The 10,000-nt window shown below is 46.4% G+C and overlaps 3 protein-coding genes across 3 annotated transcripts in view; 2 read left to right on the forward strand and 1 right to left on the reverse strand.

Moving 5' to 3' along the window:
- LOC307077568 (serine/threonine-protein kinase DCLK1-like) overlaps positions 1-3,139 on the forward strand; it is a gene marked incomplete at both ends in the record, with an annotated part of 30,042 nt that extends 26,903 nt beyond the window's left edge. The window contains 5 exons of the mRNA XM_079738997.1: positions 255-351; positions 800-880; positions 1,530-1,643; positions 2,180-2,253; positions 3,082-3,139. Coding sequence (XP_079595123.1) covers positions 255-351; positions 800-880; positions 1,530-1,643; positions 2,180-2,253; positions 3,082-3,139 — 424 coding nt within the window. The remainder of the gene's footprint in view (positions 1-254; positions 352-799; positions 881-1,529; positions 1,644-2,179; positions 2,254-3,081) is intronic.
- Positions 3,140-5,465: 2,326 nt separating this feature from the next.
- rfxap (regulatory factor X-associated protein) lies at positions 5,466-7,831 on the forward strand. Its single transcript, XM_079738860.1, has 3 exons — positions 5,466-6,176; positions 6,520-6,630; positions 6,861-7,831. The coding sequence occupies exons 1-3, from the start codon at positions 5,745-5,747 to the stop codon at positions 6,963-6,965; spliced, it is 648 nt and encodes a 215-aa protein (XP_079594986.1). The 5' UTR covers positions 5,466-5,744; the 3' UTR covers positions 6,966-7,831.
- Positions 7,832-8,014: 183 nt separating this feature from the next.
- smad9 (SMAD family member 9) overlaps positions 8,015-10,000 on the reverse strand; it is an 11,084-nt gene continuing 9,098 nt past the window's right edge. Inside the window, exons 7-8 of the mRNA XM_079738859.1 lie at positions 9,420-9,676; positions 8,015-8,626 (exon numbers count right to left, since the gene is read on the reverse strand). Of these exons, the coding sequence (XP_079594985.1) occupies positions 8,483-8,626; positions 9,420-9,676 (401 nt within the window). The 3' untranslated portion in view covers positions 8,015-8,482. The remainder of the gene's footprint in view (positions 8,627-9,419; positions 9,677-10,000) is intronic.

A 10,000-nucleotide genomic window follows, 5' to 3' on the forward strand; every position in this document is an offset into this window, starting at 1 on the left:
TATTGATATCACTATCGATCAGCATTCACAACAGATATGTCTGGGTAATCTTAAACGACAAGCTAGTTGAAATGTTACACAATGCAGTTTTAAGTGAATTAGTTTATACATCGTGAGACGCGTACTTTGCATGAATGCAATGTACGCAAATTCAATTAGATCACGCGATAGGTAAAAACAAATTGGTTGAATCGATTTGTGATCTATGTATGTTTAGTTATATAATGGCATTTGTATTTATATTTTAAATTCAGAAGTATTGAAGACCAGGAGATTCTGTTTGATCAGATTCTAATGGGACAGCTGGAGTTTCCTCTTCCATACTGGGACCATGTCTCGGATACGGCCAAGGTGAGGACCCCCCATGATATACAGTTTACCATCTATCGCTTCATGGCTTCTGCCAATGTTCCTACGCGTTATGTTAAGTGGAATCTGTATAATTCAATTTGTTTCATTTTAGCTCAACTTACATCAGGGCTTGTAACGCGTTTTGATTAGGGATGGATCTAGTCGATTGACTTTGTGTCCTTTGTTCTGTGTTATATTTAATTATTCATATTTTTTTTATTTATTGAATTGCAATTATTGAATCAATCTTTCAATTTAATATTTCACCCTAACTCAGTTGTTGGAATGCATGGAAGGAAGATTACTCTGCACTATTGTGCATTTGGCAAACATGTGAACGGCCAAACGGCGGCTGAAAGCGGAGCGTTTCCGCTGGGCACTGAGGTAAAGCCCTGCGTGGTTCTCATGGTTCTTCCTGGTTCCTCCCCGGTTGTTTCTGGTTCTTCAGGAGCTGATCCGGTCCATGCTGGAAGTGGAGTCGGAGCAGAGATACACAGCCCTACAGGTGCTGGAGCACCCTTGGGTGACGGTGAGTACTGTAGGGGACAGTGATACTCTAGGCGAGGGTGTGGCCTTGATGTTTAATATGTTTTTTATTTGGAGGAGATGAATATAATGAAATGTGTCCATCTTTGCTGAATGCCTAGTCGAGTTGTAATTCCTTGCTGCAGGGATTCCGACTAGTGGTTGACAAAAATAAGCTTTGAAGAAGACTAAGCTCATATCTTCTTGTGGGTGACCACCGTCTTATCCCTCTCCATGCGCCTCCTCTCCTCTCCTCTTCTTTCTCCCCAACTCCTTTCCTTTCATCAACTCCTCTCCTCCCTTCCCTCTACTCCCTTCCCCTCTCCTCCTCTCCTCCTTCTTCCTCCTCTCTTCTTCCTCCTCTCTTCCTCCTCTCCTCTCTTTCTCCTCTCCTCCTCTCCTCTCCTCCTCCTCTCCTCCTCTCCTCTCCTCCCCTCTCCTCCTCCTCTCCTCCTCCTCTCTTCCTCCTTACCTCTCTTCTTCCTCCCCTCCTCTCCTCTCTCCTCTCCTCCTCTCCTCTCCTCCCTTCCTCCTCTCCTCTTCTCCTCTCCTCTCCTCCCTTCCTCCTCTCCTCTCCTCCTCCTCTCCTCCCCTCTCCTCCTCTCCTCTCTTCCTCCTCTCCTCCTCTCCTCCCCTCTCCCCCTCCCTTGCAGGATGAGGGCCTGTGTGAGAACGAGCACCAGCTGTCTGTAGCAGGGAAGATAAAGAAGCACTTCAACACCGGCCCTCAGGTCAGCCATACCCCCGCCGGGCTGTCCGTCCTCTCCCTGTGACCTGACAACCAGCTTATGGTTGTCAGCACCATAACATCCACTATCATTTATTCGTCACTTTTTTGATTGGGTCATGAATATTTTTTATAATAACATTTAAATTTGAAATTCTGAATCTCGTTCTTAGTTTCTACATTGTAGCTCTTAAAGAACTTTGCTTATTTTATTGATTATATGTCCTCGAATGATTCTCGCACTTTTTACGGTTATAGCCTCATTGTTGAATGCCCTTACCTTAAAAGCGTCAGCTGAATAAATGTAATGTTATGTTATGTAATGTACTGTCGCTGAGCTACGCTGGTCGGCCATGCTGGAAACCCCCCCTGAGCTGAAGCTCCCTAGCTCCTGCCCACCCCTTAATACTTCCTGTGTTTTGTATTTACCGCGGGTGTCTCAGCAGCTCCGGCGGCGGGCCCTCTGTGATTACAGGAGGACGCTGTAAAGAGGCCGTCTGTTCCCCGCAGGCTCCGCCGGGGCCCAGGGTGTGCTGCTATCTGTGGGTTGACGTGCTGCCTTCTCTTTGTGTTCAGCTGGACGGCAGCTTCTCCATGCAGAGATCCGGCTCCCTGGACTTCTACCAACACCCGGCCATGTACTGGATGAGGTAGGCCAGGTTTCCATAGAAACGGGACCCCACCGGTCACATACAACAAACAGACCCCCCCCCCCCCCCCCCCCTTCACCCCCACCCTCCTTTCAGCCTGTGTGCGCTGCGCTTTGATTGGCTCTTGCGTCCGTGTGTGTCTTTGATGTCCTTTGCGCACTCTGTGATTGGCTGAGGCATCCCCATACCCTGGCTGTTTGCCTTTCCTCCTTTCATCTCCCCAGACAAGGGCAGATGTTCCATCAGTAGCCCCGCCCCCCATGTCCCTCTGTCTGTCCCTCTGTGTTGTCCTGGCTGACCTCTGTCGTGTCTCCCTCTTTTGATGAATTGAATGCAAAAGGTTGCTGATCAGTGATTGGTCACCCACCAATCTTTTGGCGACCAGTTCAAAGGTCCCCCATTGGTGTGGTCCCCCAAAGGTCCCCCGCCAGACTGCGGATTTCCAATCAATAGTTGTAGTTCTAGGTCAGTGCTAAGGGCATAAAATCCATCCGCATGCAAACCTTTTGTTGAGGACTTTGACTTTCAGAACCTGAATTCCCGCTACATTTTACTGAACATTGGTGTAAAAACAAATGTTCATCAATATGCATCCATTTCACGGAAATGTTTGGTTCCTTCGTTGTTATTCTTGCCGCTTCCCTGAAGCGGATGATTCACTTTACTGTAACATAGTCATCGTCACGTTCATCAAATTGTGAACTGCTTCCGTCCTGCCGTCATACAGAAAGGTCAGGTCTGACTGGTCAACCTGTGGAGCTCCTCCTGCTGTATCGGATGCATGATTCATGATGTCATTTCCTCCTCCTCTCCCTCCCCCCCCCCCAGGCCCCCCCTCTTGATCAGGAGGGGCCGGTTCTCCGACGAAGACGCCACCCGAATGTGATCCCGCCGCTGCCGCAGAACGCCACGCCGACCACCGCGACCACGCCCACACCCAGCACCCCCACGACCAGGGACGCACCGCCCAATCACAGCCCGGGGCCTCCTGCCCTCGGGCCCGCCCGCCCCTCCGACCCCCAACCCCCAGCCAAGCCCCCTCCGACCCCGCCCGGGCTCCAGTCCGACCCGGGGGACGCCCAGGGGTCCCTTCTGGAGCCCGGGACCCCCTCACCTTCCTGGCCTCTCCTCTCTTTTCTGTTTGGGGAGGGGGGAGGGGGGGGGGAGGGGGAGACATCAGTCCTCGTCCGCCCCTCCAGAAGGAGGAGGGTGAGGAGGGACGGGGGACAGGGGGGAAGAGACATTGTAGAGAGACATTATAGAGAAGCAAAGATGGCCGAATGAGGAGGCGGAGGGCTGGCAACGGAAAAAAAACGTAAAGACAAGAGGAGAATGTAAAAAAAGAAAAGAAAAAAAACGGCCTAAAAAAAAAGAGAAAAATCGGAATATATAATACACATGATGTGTGGCGGGAGGGAGGGTTGCGACAACGGGTCTTCAGCGTTCCCTAATCCGAGTAGACGTTCCGGAGCTCCGGGAGCGAGAGAGGGGCCCCCCTCTCTGTGATGATCGGGGCTCGGCGCTCAGACGCCTTTGCGGCGTGACGGTGATGAAGATGAAGATGATGAAGATGCTCCACAAGGCAATAAGGGTACACGCGACGGACAAAAGCGTTCATGTTTTTATTGAACCTTATTTATCTCTTTACCTTTCTCACGTAATTTTTATTAGTATGTACTGTATTTGCCTTTTTTTCATAAAAGAAGATGTTTTTTTTTGTGTGCGGACTCGGCAGAAGAGCTCCAGTGAAATGGAGGCGATGACAAAATACAACTGTGTAGACGTAGATCTCGTTCGTGTCTTTAGGATATGCTGGCCCCCCCCCTCACCCCCCAGCGCCTGAACAGCGTAAAATCAAACGGTGACAGAAGTATATTAAAAAAAAAGTGTGCAAATGTATTTTTATTGCTCAATCGATTTGAGGATTCAACAATGTCATGCTGCACCATTACCTGGTAAACGATGCCCTCCGTCTAAGGTTTGAGTGCCCTTCATGTTTTGCACAAACCACTATTTTCATAATAATGGTTGATTTGGGTGCTCCGGGCTATTCTTATGAAGCGGTAAATGTTAACTTGAATTAACAACTTGAATCTAACAGTAATAGCAAGTGCTTGTAGCAAACTCATCAATGTTTCATTACCTTTGTGATTTTTAACCCCAAAAGTGAATATGATCTTATCATATTTGCGTAAACACGATATTGTGTTTTGTGATTTTGATCCAGATTTAAATGCAGATTTTTAGCTGAAACTAGCTGACGACTGGATGCAGCTGTGATAAACTTCTCATAAACTGCTTAGGCGGTTTATCATTACCATCTGAAAAACATTTCAAAACATCCCAGTGAAAAAACAAGAGGATATGAATCATGTCCATCGTACCGTGTCATCTTCATCACAAGCATGACAGACAGATGGTCGACAGTGTTCATCACACAGTGAATACAGTAGCCTACTCTTATAAGCTTTCGTGGTATTATAGTTTGTACGTTTCGTAAATAACATACTTTCATTTTTTTTAATAGTTAACAATCCATTATCTTTGAATCTTCGCCGGAATCCGCAAAGGAAAGAAAAAAAAAGGTCTGCATCAACCTATACAAAGCAATGAGCTATACTTTATAGCTCTTTTCATAACATTTCATGAGGAGCCCTTACAGTTCAGAACAGATATAAAATATGTGTTCCATAATGTCCAGCTTATAACATTGGAATAATCATGCTGTTGAAATTGACACGCTAAAGCACAAATGTGGATTTTTTTTAAACTTGTGCTCACTAATGTGCTACAGCATTAGAATCCATTGCAATATTAATACATGTATCTGTTCAAATGGTCTAGCAAAAATATTCCTAATAAAAAAACTGTATAACAACGCAATGCCACTGGTTATTCTTTACAATACATATCACATCTCTATCCTACATATAACATTTAGCATGCATATTCATATGAAGAAGATAGACACAACAAAAGAGGGAGAGGTCATGAAAACAAATAAATCGAGAAAAGCATTTAGAGAAACCAAGAGAGAAACCAAAAAAACAGTAACCTTAGGGACCTTCTCTATAATGGCTCTGGTTCCAAACACACTCAATTTCACCACTTTTCTGTCCCGCCGCTAGGGGGCAGCGTGCGTAAGGAATAGCGACACGGAACTACATTCTTCCGCCGAAGAAGAACAGCCTTGTTATCATACGAGCCGTCCGGGGGTGCTGAGGGCTGCGATGCGCTGCGCTGCAGACAACACCGACCCGTGTTGATAAAGAGCTAATGAAACAATGCTCGAGTCGCATCCCTAATTCATCTCATACGCTTGAATGCGCTCAGCGCGCGTCGGTCCCTGTGCTAAGCTACGGGATCTCGCCGCACGCCACTACGAGCGAACACACAGACAACGCTGACACCACGGACAGACGGACACGGCCTATTTACATAATAAATATCACAAGGAGCCCAGAAAACAGCTTGATCTGGAATCCGCAAACATGAGCGAAGACGACAGCTCGGCGGCGGGTGGCAATAAAGACAAAGAGTCGACCCTGCTGCTCACCAAGGACGGACAGCGGTACTACGTGAACAAGAGCGGCGTGGTGGACAGCAGGAACGTGATCACGCCCCTGGAGTCGGACAACAACATGTTCTCGTACGACATGGACGACGCGGACGAGGAGGCCGACATGCTGGACACCTCGGACCCCCGTGACAGCGCCGCCAGCCCGGAGGAGCTCAACGACGAGGACGCGTCGGAGGGCGACAACGCCCCCAAGCAGTGCACCTACGAGGGCTGCACCGAGACCACCACGCAGGTGGCCAAGCAGAGGAAGCCCTGGATGTGCAAAAAGCACCGCAACAAGATGTACAAAGACAAGTACAAGAAGAAGAAGAGTGACCAGGCCCTGTCGAGTGGGAAACTTGATGTGAGTGTGTGGGTAGCGTTTCACGCCAATACACCCTTTCAGGGGCGTAGGAATGAGTTTAACATTGGGGGGGGGGACATATCGGAAACCTGACAGATCCGGTATAACTTTTAGGTGGGACAAATGCGCCTGTCTCCGATATTGGAGGGGACACGTCCCCTCCGTCCCCCCCGGTTCCTACGCCCTTGCACCCTTGTGATTAAAGCTATTATGCATCCGTACATGACCACTATTCGGTTAGTCGAGACACGGTCCCGTTGAGTCGCAAACCCTTCAAACCCGGCCCTCGAAACCATAAACATTCCGTTGACGTGTGTGTGTGCGCGCGCGTGTGTGTGTTCAGGAGACGGCTGAGGAGCGGCCTGTGTCCGTGAACAAGCAGCGCCTTGGCACCATAGGGGACCGGCCTGCCAGACCCTCCCTGATAGAGCAGGTGCTCAACCAAAAGAGACTGGTACGTCACCTCGACTAATTCGGGACATCAAAGCATATTATGGCTCTTCCTTGTCATGGTGTTTAGTTTGTTATTCTTTCACTATGGCAACAGTGACGTAAATAGTTCTCTGTTTCTCCGTTTTCCATATCAGATAGATTTATAGATTAATGTTGGTCTTTCATCAACGGACATGTGCTATGAGAAGCACTTTTGACCGATTTTGTGTGTCTGTGTGTGTTTGCTACTAGTCATTACTCAGGAGCCCGGAGGTCATCAGCTTCCTTCAGCAACAGCAGAAGCTCCTGGTCACCCAAAGCCGCAGCCAATCACAGCCGGACTTCCCGGGTTGCTAGAAAATCACAGCTAGATTTCCCGGCGTGCTAGCCAATCACAGCAGGTTGTCCATGGTCGCTAGTCATCACAGGTGGGATTTCCTTGGATTTTGGGGGCGACCACAGCAAGTGACGTTCCAGGTTTCCCAACTGTCCTGTCATCGCTTGGATTCGGTGCTTGTCATGATATTGACTTTGACGGACTCTAGGAATTCTACAGGTTACATGTGTTTGTTTTTTTGTCAGGCAGTAAGCCAATTATTTATTTTAAGCGTTTAATATGCAGTGTGTGTGGGGCAAATATTTTCCGTCCACTAATCTGTTATTAACTAAGGTTTGGTATTTAAATTGAGATTTAAGTTATTGTTTGTGTGTAATTTGGCATGCCTGTCTCCCGATTTTAGGCCAGCCCCCATCTAATTTCTGACCAATCAGGGCTTCCCTTCTGTGATTCTGTCGGGTTGTGTGAATCCATCTTGCCTGTCGTGCGTGAAACACCTTGAAGCTGACGTCTAAAACTGACTGAAGCTGAATTGCATTACCTGAAGGAGCAAAGTGCTGAAATACATTGTGTCAAAGCTGAAAGCTAAACTGTAATACTGTCAAAACTGGAAGATAGTAGTAGTCGTGGCACTAGCTGTAGTAGTAATGGTAGTAGAAGTAGAAGTTAGACTATAGTTCATTGCTTACAATAAAGTTAGCGATTATGATTGTTCATTGAACAGCAGTCCTTGTCAGAGCCGTTTGTCCCTTCTGAGCTACTATAGGAAAATGGCTCCATGGAAGAGGTCTCACTATAAGGTAACAATATTCTTAGTTTGTTGGGATTACACACTGATCAAAACGCACGAATGTCATATTCCATTTCTGCAGAGGCAACTTCTCTGCTTCTCTGCCCAAAGACACTCTATTCTATGAGCCGATAATGTGTGTAGATATGTATTTATATACTGTATATCTCTGCCTATCTTTGAAAATAGAATAAAGACAAGACAGGACCTTGAATTCGACAAGTAAAAAGCAATCGGTTCATATATTTTATACATATTCAAATAGTATATAATACACAAGTTCACATACAAACTAATAACAGTTTAACAGACCTCGTACCAACATGTTATCCCATTTCATTGTCTCGGAGTGCATTTGGTACAACGCAAACGAGAAGAAGCACACACACTGTAACCTACTTCTGTTGAAATGAAAGAACAGTCCTACTGTGAAATGAGAGAAGCGGCCCAGTCAGAATGGAATAGTAGTACTAAAATACATGTCACATTTGCATATCAAACCTTGTTCTCTTTTACTTGCACTTTCATATGTCTGACCCGAAGCACCACTGTTCACTATTCACCTTTTACAGGTGTTCATCAAATCACATCGGCGTGCATCGTGGGATATTTCAAATGCTCTAAAATCGATACCAAATTTGATATTGGTATTGGGACACTGGTTAACCAAAAAACATTTCAGACACATCTTACGTGTGTGTATACCTGTGTGTATGAGAGCAATAGAGAAAAGAGTGTGTTGGTGTGTTATGACACGGAAGATATGGGATTATGTGGGGAACCCATCTGAGTCAGGACCTTATCCAGCCATTGCAAGGGGCCGTGCAGGTGCACTTCAATCCAGCAGGGGGTGCTAGTGACGTCCTGGCGGTGGTATTCCGCACCCCAGCCCTGAAACAAAATTGATTAAATATGTGACGGTTTAAGGATAAGCAGTTAAAGGCGGATTTGACCACATGTGTCTGGTGAATTTCTGTGATGTGCATGAGTGCATCAGGCTCTATGTAGGTCCTATGTGCAGGTGTGGTCTGTTTTGGCAGGCTCCCATCCCTGGACCAGAATCCAGGGCAGTGATAAAAGTGTATTACGTTACTGCAAGAGGCTCATTGAGGAAATTGAATCAGAAGGCTACAGGATTAACTTGTAATTAGCCCTGTATGATATTAAGGATGCTGGCGGACCAATGGTAGATACGGAGCATCAGCACAGTAATAGACTCAGTAGCAGGACGTTGTGTTTCCCTGGTTGAGCAAGGGATTCAGTTTCCCCATTGTTCTCAGGAACATTATTAACCGGCTCCTATTGCACAGATTAGAAATTTACACTTGCAATCTACAAAAGTTGGCGATTAAAAACATTCTCCTTTTTCTTAAGTTCTCGCATTTTCCCTTGGCTGCTATTCATTCACATTATCCTCAAGTTACGGGTCAATTTGTGTTGTGGAATATCATAACCATCACTTTTTATTTGGATTATCTGTTTCTCTGGAGGCCTACTTCATGGGCTGTTGGTAGTATATATTATGGCTGTATGAGGCTTTCACGAAACAAATGTTTCCATAGCAGCCGATGTGGCTCTCTTATATATATATATAATTCCATAAATCCCATCACACTATGGCCTTAGTAATTGGTTTAAAGTAGAGTATGTTGTTGTGAGGCTGGGCAGCGTTTCGCGGCGTTACCTTGACGAAGCTCATGCGAATGGTGCACATCTTGGTGAGCTCGTAGACCACCTCGAAGCCGTGGTTGACGGACTGCGAGAGCAGCTGGGCGAACAGCTGGTTGTTGAAGATCTTCAGGCTACAGCCGCTGGGGATCTTGCACACCGTGGTGGCGTGGAAGCCGTGCTGGAAGTTGCAGTTGCGGCTCTGGACGAAGATGCTGCTGTCGCTCAGGCACTCTGCGTACACCTCCCCGCCCACGTAGTACAGGTGCAAACCTGCCCGGCAACCAGGGAGCAGAGCGAGTGAGAGGGGAAGGATGACTGGAAGGAGAAGCTGAATGGGGTTATTACAAAGTTAAAGCTGAATGAAGTTATAAAGTTAAGTTGAATGGATTTTTTATAAAGTTGAAGCTGAATGGAGTTGTTAAAAAGTTAAAGTTGAATGAAGTTATTATAAAGTGAAAGTTGAAAGGATTTTTTATAAAGTTGAAGCTGAATGAAGTTGTTAAAAAGTTAAAGTTGAATGAAGTTATTATAAAGTGAAAGTTGAATGGATTTTTTATAAAGTTGAAGCTGAATGAAGTTATTACAAAGTTAAAG

Source organism: Pollachius pollachius (assembly GCF_949987615.1).
Source record: "Pollachius pollachius genome assembly, chromosome: 6".
Taxonomy (NCBI): Eukaryota; Metazoa; Chordata; class Actinopteri; order Gadiformes; family Gadidae; genus Pollachius; species Pollachius pollachius.